Raw genomic sequence first — 15368 nt, 5'->3', positions numbered from 1 at the left:
AGCCAAGTAACTCGACTGCATCTCCTTGACCTAGATTTGCAAACAGCAGTACATGTAAGTTGAAGCTTTACACCAAAAAAAAAATATCCTCAAAGCAATAAAAACCTTATACGCAGTAAAACAGTTTTCTTTCCATTCATATTCCAATGTAGTTGTGCCTGACGTCTGTGACTGCAAAAGACTTTTCTTCTCCATTTTAATATAGTAAGGTTCAAATGTGTATTAAAGAAAAGAATGTCAGATAAGAAAACCAGTCTTAGGACACCTGCTGAATACTTATTCCTCAGCAAGTCCCCATTCCTTTCAGTCTGCACACTGAATAAAACTGAGGGAAGACGGCGCCACCTTCTGGCTGTATGGTGGCACCACACGCACGGTCTCTGGTATAGCTATAGTCATCAATGTGAGGAACATTTGGCTAACTGTTCATTTCTTGGGCAATGAATCAGATGTTTCTTCTAAAGATCTTTCATATTCATACGACCTACCACCTTCAAGAAAAAAGACTGACCTTCAAACAACATTTAGAAAGCTCAGGCATCTGAGCCGCGGAGTGTGGGCGTCCGTCACATGCCTCGAGTACATGAGATGTCCTCTGTTGGAAGGGCTTCAGTAGTCTATTGAGCCATTTCTGAATGATCTAGCTCTTCGATGCTGGTAATAGACACCATGTGACAACCACTAATGGCAGCCCTTACAGTGCCCATAGGGGTTGTCACCAAGGATTCCACATACCCTGAATGGCGTATCAATTTCAACAGATTTAAAAAACATTTAAGGCCTTTAGAAACCTAAGTGACAACCCCTGGAGCCAATTTGGTAACCAATGATCTGCTTGATCATGACCAAGTCACTGAAAATGGCAATAATCAACTGGCCACCGTGATAACGCCTACATGGCTTATTGCTAAAGATGGCAATACTTCTCCAACCTGCCCAATCCTTCATCCCCCCATCCCAACATCTGCCATTGGGGGATAGTTAGGATACCCCTATACACATTAGATGGTTGGCCATCTGTGCCATGATTGGCAGGTTTGGACGGACTTTGCTCTAGGTCATTGACATCTGATCAGTAGTGGTCTTACTCTGGACACCCCCACCTATCAGCTTGGTGAAGAAGATGCAGCACTCAAGCTTTTTCCTTGGCCTGTGACGTCCATCGGTCACGTAGCCTTTGTGGAGCTCTTCAAGATCATGGTGACCATAATTCACTTTTTCATCTCATTACTTACTGTATTCTTTAGCTTCTGGACGTCATAACGAATTTGAGTAAATTCCCGAAGTCCGAAGGAACCACCTATGACCAGCAGCTGCAAGCAAAGGAAACATTATGAGTGGATGCATCTGCATACTAGATTGAATTACAAGAACGTATTGAGGACATGTAAGCAAGCAGAGGCTACTTAGGGCACATGGAGCTAATTTACTGCAGCCAAATCTACATGTGTGCCTGCATTTAAAATCCACACGGCAAGTCTTTTTACACTGCAGATTTTCTGCTCCTCTACTTTACTACTGCCGCACAGGAATTTGCACAGTATAAGTCCCATGTGGAAATACCCTAAAAGAAAGTAAAGGAGAATTAAAGGCTATGTACACCTTTGGAGGCAATTTTTGTTTATGATTGCATTTTACTTATTTTTGGCTAAAAATAATTTTTTCAATTGGCCTTTATTAAAAATATTGAGCTGCTCTGTCACAAAGGGTTAACAGAGCAGTATTTTTTCACGGTCCACAAAACGGGGTTCTGTTGTTCCGTGATCCGTTTTTGTTTCTGTGTGTCTTCCTTGATTTTTGGAGGATCACCAGACATGAAGGGAAGTAAAAAAAATCTAAAATGATAGTCATCCGCGTCCGTTTTTTTTTTTCTATCTTCTGTGCCTCTGTGTTTTTTCACTGACCTGTTGACTTGAATGGGTCCGCGAACTGTTGTCCGTGAAAAAAATAGGACAGGTCATATTTTTTGGACGGACTGGAAACACGGATCACGGACGCGGATGACAAACTGTGCATTATCAGAGTTTTCAACGAACCCATTGAAAGTCAATGGGTCCGCAGAAAATCATGGAAAACGGAACAACGGACACAGAACACAACAACGGTCGTGTGCATGAGGCCTAACTGTGTGACTGGCACTTTTACTTAGTGCTGGTCATCTAATAAACCTTATCTCTAAGGTACTGAGAGGTCATAAACACTTATTCAAGCCACATTCTTATCAGTAAGATAAGAACTGAGCTGTAATGAGTGTTTATAAGGTCAGAGAGCAGAGATAAGGAGTTCATCTGCTCCTGGTCTGATGGAAAAGACAGAAAATCCAAAGGGTGCTACTAGACCATGTCAGCTCTAAAAAAAAAAAGGGCTCCATATTTTTAATAAAGACCAATTTAAAAAATAGTGCAAAATGAGTAAAATTGCCCCCAAAGGTTTACTTAGCCTTTAAGGGGTCATGGCACTCCTCTGAGCACCATGGACCATCATCTTAGGCTACTTTCACATTTGCGTTCAGAGCGGATCCGTCTGAGACGGATCTGCTCATATAATGCAGGCGGTGGATCCGTTCAGAACGGATCAGTCTGCATTATATTGTAAAAAAAAATTCTAAGTGTCAAAGTAGCCGCAGACGGATCCGTCCAGACTTTACATTTAAAGTCAATGGGGGACGGATCCGTTTGAAAATTGAGCCATAGTGTGTCATATTCAAACAGATCCGTCCCTATTGACTTACATTGTAAGTCTGGACGGATCCGTTTGCCTCCGCACGGCCAGGCGGACACCCGAACGCTGCAAGCAGCGTTCGGGTGTCCGCCTGGGAGGCTGAACGCTGCCAGACTGATGCATTCTGAGCGGATCCGTATCCACTCAGAATGCATTAGGGCTGGACGGATGCGTTCGGGGCCGCTTGTGAGAGCCTTCAAACGGAACTCACAAGCGGAGCCCCGAACGCTAATGTGAAAGTAGCCTTACCCAGAATCTCCTATTCACTAGACTGGAAATGAATGTGCGTTGGGTCACAAGACGTTTAGGCCACACAAAGTACTGGCCACGTATGTGCAGACTTAAAACCCATGACATGATTAATAGAGTTACCAGAGGCTATAAGGCTCTGTTCACAATACGCTGGTGATCAGAAGTCACACTACTTTTTTTCCCGGAAGAAAAAAAAAATACCTCTTTTAGCACCTTTAAAGGGAACCTGTCACCTGGATTTTGGGTATAGAGCTGAGCATATGGGTTGCTAGATGGCCGCTAGCACATCCGCAATACCCAGTCCCCATAGCTATGTGTGCTTTTATTGTGTAAAAAAAAACAACAATTTTATACATATGCAAATTAACTTTAGAGGAGTCCTGTACGTGAGATGAGTCAGGGACAGGACTCATCTCAGGGTAATTTGCATATGTATCAAATAGTTTTTTTTACACAATAAAAGCACACAGAGCTATGGGGACTGGGTATTGTGGATGTGCTAGCGGCAAGCTAGAAACCCATGTCCTTTAGTTCTATACACAAAATCCCAGTGACAGGTTTCCTTTAAGGGAAGGAGGAGTATGAAATAAGACACTGGGTAGGGTTGTTTTTTTTTTCAGGTCATAACTTTTTTATTTATTTCTCTGTCCCTATAGCCCTATGGTGGCTTTTGTGAGGTGTATTGTATATTTTAGGACACTATTTTGGGGTTCACACTTGGGAAAAAAAATTATTGGAAAAGTAATAGGGAAAAAAGCAGTTCTGCCATTGTTTTTTGTACCTTAAATTTACGCCGTTCACCATGCGGCATAACTAGCGTGTCACTGTTATTCTGTGAGTCAGTAAAATTACGGCAATATTAAATATGTATAGTTTTATTAGATGATTCGTTTTTGTGCAGGGCGATAAGCAGTTTTCATATTTGGGGTACATGGGACTAATTAATATTTATTCATTTTTGGGGCAGGGATGAACAGGAAACAAAACAATTCAGTTTTTTTTTTTTTTGTGGGGGGGGGGGGGGTTATGTTGTTCATTGGACGGATTAAATAACAGGTCTTTATTATACAGGTTGTGCCAAACACAGTGACATCATGTATGTACGTGTGTTTTTACAAAATAAAACTACTTTTTAAATGGAAAAAAAATGTGTTTTTCTTAAAAAAAAATTATTAACGTTAAAGAGGACCTTTCACTACTCTACAAACGAAAAACTAACTATACCTGTGGGCAGAGCAGCGCCCAGGGGTCCCCCTGCACTTACTAGCAAGTCTGGGCGCCGCTCCGTTCGCCCGGTATAGGCTTCGGTGCCTGCGCTCCCTCTGACTGTTTTCTTGTAGGAGGCGTGTCCCTTGCTGCACTGCTGGCCAATCGCAGCGCACAGCTCACAGGCATAACTGCAACCTTTGGTGATGTATACCTAGCCTGTACCCTTGGAAATGTACACAATAAGCATCTCCATAGGGCCCGACTCAACCAATGGGAGGCCAAGAGCATTCCTTTCTGCCTCTGTCGGGCCAATATACCATTAAAAAGGTATGGAATAACATACGATACAATATAGTAAAATAAGTATACTGCAGTCATCAGGAGTGGAGCCTGACAAACCCCTAGGGAGCAGTAATGGCAGCCAAACCAACTGTCACCCAGCCTTATAGGAAGCTCAACAACCTGCAGACATGTTTTCCTGTTTTTAATTTAATTAAAAAATAAAATAAAACTTTCTTTACAAATCTTTAAATGACATGAGGCCCTTTCTTAAGAACATCAGCTGCCCCCCGAAGACAAGATTGGGAAGATGCATCTGTCAGATATATCCCCAAACCACCTGTTTAATCATGTAACAGAGCCCGGCAAAAAATGGAAAAACGAGCAACAGCATTAATTAGGCATCTGTCTGCAGCAGAAAAGACTACGAGGACCCTAGGGACCTGGGGTGAAAGGAGAAAACAACTTATAGCGACCACTTGGTGTTCCTTCTACAGGGACACAAGTTCATGGAGTAAGCAAGCTGGTGCCCTTGTGTCTTGGCAGCTCTATCAATGATGGTCATTAAAGGTCCAGAGGCATCAGACGTTATTGCTGGATGCAGCAGGAGAGAAATAGGGAAGCAGAGCGGGTGTGAGGGGTTCTTAATTATTTAAAACTGGCAGCTATTACAGCATCTGAGCATGAAGCGGACGTTTCTGCCGTTCCATGACGATCAATCAGTAAAAAATATTTGCATTGAATACGCCGCAGAAACCTGCATTGGGGATGCCGAGTACCATGGCAAGATTAGGGATGAGTGAACCCGAGTTGTTCGGGTTCGGGTGGACTTCACGGAATATAACGGAATTCTATGACAGAATGCAAAACGGAAGCCTTTAAGAGACATTCCGTTTTGCATTCTGTCATAATAGAAGTCTATGGGCAACATAACGAAAACCAGACGGAATATCCCATGGACTTCTATTATGACAGAATACCTCTTAAAGGCTTCTGTTTTGCATGCTATCATAGAATTCGGTTATATTCCGTGATAACGGAACCAGTAACAGAAATCCACCAGAACCCGAACCTGAAACTCAGGTTCACTCATCCGTAGCCAGGATGCATCTGGTGTGTTCTTCAAATTGTTATGTGGCTGGACACTTTGTAGGGGAAAGAGCAGATTTCATGGAAAATGATTCAACTACTTATAAATTTGAACCCCCCTCCCCGGAACATACCTTGGCAGACTTCCTGGCCACATCTCAGTTGCCCCAGTGCTGCCCCATGTGGTCTAACACTCGCCTAACCCTCATGTATTTGTTGTAAGGTCACAACCAGAGGACTTTTTCTGGCACAGTAAAAATACGCCTCTTGGCATTTTTGAAGATTTTTTTTCAGCCAAGGAGGAGTACAAAATAAGTCACTGGGTGTCTGTTTTTTATTTTTTTTTGTCAATGTATCCGTAGAAGGGCTTGTTTTTTTGCAAGATGTTTTTAAATGACACCATTTTGGGGTACATAAAACGTAAAGATTCACTCCTAAACTTTCTTAAAGTCGTAATAAAAAAAAGCAGTTCCGCCAATGTTCATTGTGCAGCATAACTAGCGTGTTACTTTTATTCTATGGGTTAGTAGAACCACCAAATATGTACAGTTTTATGGTTTTTATTAATACTTTTGGACAATAATAGCACGTCTCAGGTAAAAAATATTTTATTGCTAAATTCCAAGAGCCATAACACATTTATTTCTCTCTTAAAGGGATTGCCCGAGAATTTATACTGATGACCTATTCTCAGGATTGGTCATCAATATCAGATCTGCGGGGGAACTGACACCCGGGACCCCCCGTCAATCAGCTGTTAGGAGAGGCTGGCGCTCCATAGCATTGCGGCCTCTTCCTAGGCTAGTGATGTCACCGTACAACAGTCACATGGCCTAGCTGTAGCTGGAAAGTTGCGGGGAGACAGTTGTGATCAGGGTTCCGCTGAGCGAATCAGCTCCCTGAAAAAGCTGATCAGCGGAGGTGCTGAGACTCCCAAGGACAGGTCACAATTATCAATTCATTATAGAGGTTGGGTAAAACCTTTAAGCAGATATTGCTTTCCTACACCTTTATGGCAGATCAAAAGTATATACTATAAATGACTGATAGGTGCAGAACCTACTTCCAGGACTCTTTTGGAGAAGGCGGGTTCCCTACTCCCCTTTGTGAAGTCCAGAAAGAGCCATTGCACCATCAGCACTTACCTGCCCGTGCTGCGGCAGTATGCACCACTCTTCTCCTCTCTGGCATAGAAATAAATGTGAGAATGCCAGTGACCGGATGGTTGAGGGCTGCACAGGAGGGCACTGCAAGCTGGATGTGGCCCCTGAATCACAGGTTGGGTGCACCCCAGGTCTATACAATCCTCTGTGACCGACAGAATTCAGGAGCAGAGAGGTGATACCTACACACTCTAGGGATAGGTAGTGAGACTGGCATTGATAACAACCCCCTGCTGGCATATGATGCACCAGAATTATTAAAAGGGTTTTCGGAGATTTTACAACTGACGACCTATCCTCTGGATAGGTCATCAGTATCTGATCAGTAGGGGTGCGCCCCGCCGATCAGCTGTTTGAGAAGGCAGCGGTGCTCACTGTAACGCTGTGGCCTTCTTTCAGCTCTCCAAGGCACAGCACCGTACATAGTATAGCGGCTGTACTTGGTATCGTAGCTCAGCCCCATTCACTTCAATAGGGCCGAGCTGCTCCTAGGCTACGTGACCAATGAACGTGTCATCACACGGCTGTGGAAAAGCAGCGAGAAAGCCGCGGAGCTACTGCTGCGTTACACCACTCTGCTAAAAATGGAAACCCCGCCAGATACAGTCGAATGGAAACTATGAGAACACTCCTCACGGCGACTATTACGTTTCATACTGTGGTGCAGGCGGAAGTAGTTTGTGCTGCACTGCGGTATCTGGCTCTGCTGTAGCGGTACTTTGTGCTGCATGCGGTATCTGGTTCTGCTAGGGCGGTACTTTGTGCTGCACTGTGGTATCTGGTTCTGCTAGGGCGGTACTTGTGCTGCACTGTGGTATCTGGTTCTGCTAGGGCGGTACTTGTGCTGCACTGTGGTATCTGGTTCTGCTGGAGTAGTACTTTGTGCTGCACTATGGTATCTGGTTCTGCTGGGGCGGTACTTTGTGCTGCACTGTGGTATCTGGTTCTGCTGGAGTAGTACTTTGTGCTGCACTATGGCATCTGGTTCTGCTGGAGTAGTACTTTGTGCTGCACTGTGGTATCAGGTTCTGCTGGAGCAGTACTTTGTGCTGCACTGTGGTATCTGGTTCTGCTGGGGCAGTACTTTGTGCTGCACTGTGGTATCTGGTTCTGCTGGGGCAGTACTTTGTGCTGCACTGTGGTATCTGGTTCTGCTGGGGCAGTACTTTGTGCTGCACTGTGGTATCTGGTTCTGCTGGGGCAGTACTTTGTGCTGCACTGTGGTATCTGGTTCTGCTGGGGCAGTACTTTGTGCTGCACTGTGGTATCTGGTTCTGCTGGGGCAGTACTTTGTGCTGCACTGTGGTATCTGGTTCTGCTGGGGCAGTACTTTGTGCTGCACTGTGGTATCTGGTTCTGCTGGGGCAGTACTTTGTGCTGCACTGTGGTATCTGGTTCTGCTGGAGCAGTACTTTGTGCTGCACTGCGGTATCTGGTTCTGGTGGGGGCGGTACTTTGTGCTGCACTGTGGTATCTGGTTCTGGTGGGGGCGGTACTTTGTGCTGCACTGTGGTATCTGGTTCTGCTGGGGCAGTACTTTGTGCTGCACTGTGGTATCTGGTTCTGCTGGAGCAGTACTTGTGCTGCACTGTGGTTCTGGTTCTGCTGGAGCAGTACTTGTGCTGCACTGTGGTATCTGGTTCTGCTGGAGCAGTACTTGTGCTGCACTGTGGTATCTGGTTCTGCTGGAGCAGTACTTGTGCTGCACTGTGGTATCTGGTTCTGCTGGAGCAGTACTTGTGCTGCACTGTGGTATCTGGTTCTGCTGGGGCAGTACTTTGTGCTGCACTGTGGTATCTGGTTCTGCTGGGGCAGTACTTTGTGCTGCACTGTGGTATCTGGTTCTGCTGGGGCAGTACTTTGTGCTGCACTGCGGTATCTGGTTCTGGTGGGGGCGGTACTTTGTGCTGCACTGTGGTATCTGGTTCTGGTGGGGGCGGTACTTTGTGCTGCACTGTGGTATCTGGTTCTGCTGGAGCAGTACTTGTGCTGCACTGTGGTATCTGGTTCTGCTGGAGCAGTACTTGTGCTGCACTGTGGTATCTGGTTCTGCTGGAGCAGTACTTGTGCTGCACTGTGGTATCTGGTTCTGCTGGAGCAGTACTTGTGCTGCACTGTGGTTCTGGTTCTGCTGGAGCAGTACTTGTGCTGCACTGTGGTATCTGGTTCTGCTGGAGCAGTACTTGTGCTGCACTGTGGTATCTGGTTCTGCTGGAGCAGTACTTGTGCTGCACTGTGGTATCTGGTTCTGCTGGAGCAGTACTTGTGCTGCACTGTGGTATCTGGTTCTGCTGGAGCAGTACTTGTGCTGCACTGTGGTATCTGGTTCTGCTGGAGCAGTACTTGTGCTGCACTGTGGTATCTGGTTCTGCTGGAGCAGTACTTGTGCTGCACTGTGGTATCTGGTTCTGCTGGAGCAGTACTTGTGCTGCACTGTGGTATCTGGTTCTGCTGGAGCAGTACTTGTGCTGCACTGTGGTATCTGGTTCTGCTGGAGCAGTACTTGTGCTGCACTGTGGTATCTGGTTCTGCTGGAGCAGTACTTGTGCTGCACTGTGGTATCTGGTTCTGCTGGGGCGCTACTTTGTGCTGCACTGTGGTATCTGGTTCTGCTGGGGCGCTACTTTGTGCTGCACTGTGGTATCTGGTTCTGCTGGGGCGCTACTTTGTGCTGCACTGTGGTATCTGGTTCTGCTGGGGCGCTACTTTGTGCTGCACTGTGGTATCTGGTTCTGCTGGAGTAGTACTTTGTGCTGCACTGTGGTATCTGGTTCTGCTGGGGCGCTACTTTGTGCTGCACTGTGGTATCTGGTTCTGCTGGGGCGCTACTTTGTGCTGCACTGTGGTATCTGGTTCTGCTGGGGCGCTACTTTGTGCTGCACTGTGGTATCTGGTTCTGCTGGAGCAGTACTTTGTGGTATCAGGTTATGCTAGGGTGGTATTTTGTTCTGTTAAAATCCTGGAAACCCCCTTCAAGTTCCCATTCACTGACAGCAAACAGATCTTGAAAGTGGTGAAAGATTGAAACAAAGCCAATTAAAAAAAAAAAATGTAGCTCTGCATAATAAGCCCTTGGATTATACAGTAAAATAAGTGACCTCCCTCAGGAATGGTAAGTGAGGAAGAGACTACAGGCTGACTAATACAGACACCCCTACAATATCCTGACTGTCTCCTATGTCGAGTGTAACATGCGCACTCACCATCATGGGCACTCCATACCGCAGCGTCGTGTTGTTCTTACACGAGAGCCAGAACTTTTCCAGCATCTTGCTATCATCCCCTCTCACCTTGGGGGAAGTATTTCACTAACGCACACAGTACACCTTACCGCTGTCATTCGGCATCAGACGGCTTCGATTACGTCACGATCATGTGATCAGCCGCTGGCGTACAAGGAGGTTGTATCTGTTTTCTACTGGGTCCTGATTTCAAATGTGTCCCTGGAAAATGATGACCATCACAATCGTTCCTACCCTGCGCCGGCTATACTAGCGCTGCATGGTGTCTATGTTATATTATATTATAGCATATTAGACAAGGAAACCAAGTCAGCAAGCAGTATTGGATTGGCAATGTCTGCCCATGGTAATGTATAGACTGTAAAATGGAGGACATTAAACTTCATTGGTATTTGCTGTGTGACAGGAATTATACCCCCAACCTAAAAGAACACCGCCCATAGCAACCAATCAGGTTCCACATTTCATTTTTCAGAGCTCCTTTGTAAAATGAAAAGTGGAATCTGATTGGTTGCTATGGGCAACTACCCAGTTCTACTTTACACCAGTTTTTATAAATCTCCCCCCTTGAGTTGTCTCTATTGTCAAGTTATCAATAGTGTTATATGATCTGTGGTAGGGGAATCCATAACAGATTTCTTAGATAACCTGAACCCGAACCTTGTACGCCGAACTTGAAACACAAAGTTCGCTCATCAAATATTGCTACCATTTTGTCTCTCAAAGTCACCAACGTCCTATCTGCCTAGCGATAGAAGGATTCATAACCCTCCTCCTCCATAACTGTATGACATTCCGGGGTCTGGAAAAGATGTGTGAGGACCCCCATGGTGAGCTGCTCTGGGAGGACTGCGTTGGATTTTAAGGGGTTGTGTCATGAAGGCCACTACCTGTCACGGTCCCTCCCATGACAGAGGTGAGAAGATTGGAGATACTGGCGGTACGTGAGGGTATCTGACAGTCTCTCTGTTATCCTTTCAGTGTTGTGTTTGCTAATGACCACACCTCTTGTCAGGTGCAGCTTGTAGTCATTACTGAGGCCCTATTTAGTTCTGACTCGAACTGTTTACCATGCGGTTGATATTTCCTGCTGGAGTTGGTTGAGCTGGTTGAGCTGGTGTGTTGTTCCTTTGGATCTCCTGCTCCTCCATTCAGCTTTAAGCGAAGTGCATTTTGTCATTCGCTTGTGTGTGTTGTTGTCTAGGCCTCAGGCAGACGCTGGTTCCTTCATCTGGGAAGGAACCAGTAGTCTCATTCCCTGCCACCATTTCTAGGGTCTTCAGGGTCTAGGTTATGGTGTATGACTATTTCCACCTTCAGGGTCTAGTCATATTGGCAGGAGTCAGGGAGAGGTCTAGGGATTCTTAGGAGGTCACCAGCCGTCTCCCTTAGCTTTGAGGCTTAGACTCCGGTCCATTCCTTCTGTGTGTTATTTGGTGTTAACCCCTCCTCATTATTGTGACACTACCCCTGTCCATGTGTTTTGCTAGGACATACAGGCGCCATAGAGGCCTCCCCCAATTTATTTTTTATGTAGGTTTTGTTTGCATAGTAATTTCGGATGAAACCTGTTAAAATGTCAGGCTTCACCTGTAATTACTGTACGTGCAAGCGGACAGATTGGAAACCTTTGGTAAGATGGGTGTGGTCTTGCTGCTTGGCGCTCTACCAGCGCATGCCGGCATGTCTGATTGTATAAAGTTAGGGCTACACATCAACACTGATCGCTGTCAGGATCGCTGAATCGCTGTGGCAGTCACAAGAAATCCAACAGTGTAGCTCTAGCCTAAGGCCTCATGCCTGCCGTGTGTGCCCCGCATCAAACATGTGGACCCATTGACTTGAATGGGTCCACAATCCGGGAGATACGGTGCGAAACAGAAGCACGGATCGGAAGCCCACGGAAGCACTACGGAGCATGTTCTGTGTTTTACAGTGCGGACGGATTACACACCCATTCAAGTTGAAAGGGTCTCGATCCGGCCGCCACACGGATGTTGCCCGTGCATTGGGGACCGCAAATTGCGGTCCCCAATGCACGGAATGGCCGCACAACGGCAGTGGGCATGAGGCCTAAAGTGTCACACATTTCACTTATGAGGATAGATTAAAAGAATTAAAAGGGTTTTTCAAGATTTTAATATTGATGACGTATCTTCTGGATAGGTCATCAGTATCTGATAGGTGGGGGTTGGCACCAGGTGAGGTATGGAGTGGGCTCAGCATGCATGTTGGTATCTGCATTTCCTGGATTTAATGGAGGCCATTATGGCACATAACAGGTAGCATTTAATGTTAGGTTCCCGTCTTACAGAGATCGCCATGACGTTTAGCAGACGGGCCCAAATACATTTGTACAAAATGTATTTGCCAAGAATACTAAATAAGCGTAGCATTAGCATCAGAATACTTTCTTGTACTTTATTTGGTTTGCAGAGTGCTGTTGCATTGTATTTTCTTTCTATGTGCTGACTGACCCCTTTTTTCTTTGCAGTTTGAACCGGAGGTGTGGCTAACTCTATTCAGGCCTCTTTCACACTTGCGTTGTCCGGATCCGGCGTGTACTCCATTTGCCGGAATTACATGCCGGATCCGGAAAAAACCCAAGTGTACTGAAAGCATTTGAAGACGGATCCGTCTTCAAAATGCTTTCAGTGTTACTATGGCAGCCAGGACGCTATTAAAGTCCTGGTTGCCATAGTGGGAGCGGGGGAGCAGTATACTTACAGTCCGTGTGGCTCCCGGGGCGCTCCAGAGTGACGTCAGAGCGCCCCATGCGCATGGATGACGTGCCATGCAATCACGTGATCCATGCGCTTGGGGCGCCCTGACGTCACTCTGGAGCGCCCCGGGAGCCGCACGGACTGTAAGTATGCTGCTCCCCGCTCCCCACTACACTTTACCATGGCAAACAGGACTTTAGCGTCCCGGCAGCCATGGTAACCATTCAGAAAAAGCTAAACGTCGGATCCGGCAATGCGCCGAAACAACGTTTAGCTTAAGGCCGGATCCGGATCAATGCCTTTCAATAGGCATTCATTCCAGGTCCGGCCTTGCGGCAAGTCTTCAGGATTTTTGGCCGGAGCAAAAAGCGCAGCATGCTGCGGTATTTTCTCCGGCCAAAAAACTTTCCGTTCCGGAACTGAAGACATCCTGATGCATCCTGAACGGATTTCTCTCCATTCAGAATGCATTAGGATAATCCTGATCAGGATTCTTCCGGCATAGAGCCCCGACGACGGAACTCTATGCCGGAAGAAAAGAACGCAAGTGCCCTAACCCTGGGTTCACACCTGAGCGTTCCTCAAACGCGCGTTTTACGCGCGTTTTTGTCGCGCGTTTTTATGCGCGTTTTTTGTAATAGTAAACGCGCGTTTGACGCGCGTTTGTGTCATTGACTGCAGTGTCCTATGGCCACAAACGCGCGTCAAAACGCCCCAAAGAAGCTCAAGTACTTGTTTGAGCGTCGGGCGTTTTACAGCGCGTTCGTACGCGCTGTAAAACGCCCAGGTGTGAACCCTTCCCATAGGGAAGCATTGGTTTTCATGTCTTAAGCGTTTTACAGCGCGTTTGAACGCGCTGTAAAACGCTCAGGTGTGAACCCAGGGTTAGTCGTGCACTCCTGACCAGCCTGTAGGCCCCATAAGCTGATTTTAATTAGTGTAAGTATAAAGCCGTAGCCTGCTCTCCCTGCCCTCACTGGAAGTCTTTTGGCACCAGGAGAGGTATAGAGTGGACTCTCATTGCATGTCAGAAGAACAGAAAAAGAAGGAAATTGATCCTGCATTTTGAGCATACGTTATGCTCATTTATGCACATTTGGCATCTGTTTTACCCATTTCCATCTGAGATCCATTATTTTAGATGGAAAAAAGTCCTGAATACAGGACTCCCCCCCCCCCCCATTGTTTGTTTCTGGATTTACCCCTTGTCTACTGATTAGGCTTCTACTGATTATCCTGGCCTTGAATAATCAGCTTGTTACTGGGTTAACCCCTTGTCTACTGATTAGGCTTCTACTGATTCTCCTGGCTTTGAATAATCAGCTTGTTTCTGAGTTAACCCCTTGTCTTCTTTTTTGGCTTCTTCTGACGTTCCTTAAACTCTGACTTATTCTACTCTCCTACTACTCCTTGGTATCTAAAAGGTTTGCTGTCTGTGACCTGCCACTTTAATTCACAGACATAACCTGGGTCCCTAGAAGCCAGGTCCAATCAGCTTTGACGTGGGCTGTGGTAGAATTAGATCTACTAACCGGGGTGCTGGGGTAAGATGGGTAGCAGATTTAGGCCTCATGCACACAACCGTATGTATTTTGTGGTCCGCAAACCGCATATCCGCTAAATATGGATACAGGCCGTGTGCATCCCGCACTATCATTCATGCATCATTCCTTTCTACAAAACAGACCAGAATAGGACATGTTCTATAATTTACGGAATTGACGCATGAATGTGGAGAGCACACAGAGGACATCCATGTGCTGCTTGCATTTTTTACGAACCCATAGAAATGCATGGGTCCTTTTCTGATCTTCAAAAAATGCGAATTAGGTGTGGACCCAAACAACGTTGTGTGCATGAGACCTTAGAGTTTGTTGGTGGACGGCGACCCTGTATTTCTTTTATACCACTACCGGTATATTCTTGCAAAAAAGTCTCTGTGACACTGGAGAAAGGGAAGGCTGTTGGGATGTCATTTTGTTTCTAGAGTAATCATATATTGGAATATGTGTTGTCACATGAATTCTGTTATGTGCAGGGTCAATCTATACGATCTGGACATTTAATAAATGACAAAAATCTGTTTTTCTTTAAGTTTATGGCATGTTCAGTTTTGCCCTTTCAGAGTCATGAAAATGCCCCAGTTTTGTCAGTAGAGGGACCCATCGTCTCATTGCTTCAGAGACACATCTACTGCACATGACATGAACAGGGAAGAGAATTATTACCGATGACGTGATCCTATTCACTCCTTTCCTCTGATATCTTCCTGATAAAGCACTAGTGACCCCCTCCCCGTGATGTTTTATCTAAATGTACAATGCTTTTTATCATTTGCATAAACTATATACAATATGGCCGCTACAGAAATCATAAAGACTGAGGCCTGCTTTCTACAGTAGCCCCCAGGACCAGGTTCTCCATCTAAAGACCATGTTTGCATGGATAAATACTTCATAAATCAGGGCCGGCCAAAATCTGATCACCACTTTGACTTGAAAATCAGCTGATCCAAGTGTTTCTTCCAGCAATTTGTGCATTAGAGTGCTTTTACCCATTGGTGAGTGCATGTAGTAGGCACACTGTCACTGACCACATCCTGTCCATCTCCCCCAGTAGAGGAGGTCACATACCCTTTCCTGCCACTCAGACAGAAAGCACGCTAGTGCTGGATGCACCTCTTATATTGA

At 46.0% G+C, this 15368-nt stretch overlaps 1 protein-coding gene across 2 annotated transcripts in view; it reads right to left on the bottom strand.

The window, feature by feature from the left end:
- The window catches only part of LOC122921470 (cytochrome c oxidase assembly protein COX16 homolog, mitochondrial), an 82085-nt gene extending 71970 nt beyond the window's left edge, over positions 1–10115 (bottom strand). The window contains exons 1-2 of one of the 2 annotated variants that reach the window (XM_044271449.1): positions 10045–10115; positions 1236–1313 (exon numbers count right to left, since the gene is read on the bottom strand). In XM_044271449.1, the coding sequence (XP_044127384.1) occupies positions 1236–1313; positions 10045–10053 (87 nt within the window). In that variant the 5' untranslated portion in view covers positions 10054–10115. Of the gene's footprint in view, positions 1–1235; positions 1314–9916 lie in introns of both variants that reach the window. The other variant, XM_044271448.1, reaches the window with a different exon arrangement.
- Positions 10116–15368: the final 5253 nt, after the last annotated feature.

The sequence above is a fragment of the Bufo gargarizans genome, chromosome 11 (genome assembly GCF_014858855.1).
Source record: "Bufo gargarizans isolate SCDJY-AF-19 chromosome 11, ASM1485885v1, whole genome shotgun sequence".
NCBI lineage: Eukaryota > Metazoa > Chordata > Amphibia > Anura > Bufonidae > Bufo > Bufo gargarizans.
Note: the sequence above shows the minus strand (reverse complement) of the source record. Positions and strands in the feature narration are given on the sequence as shown.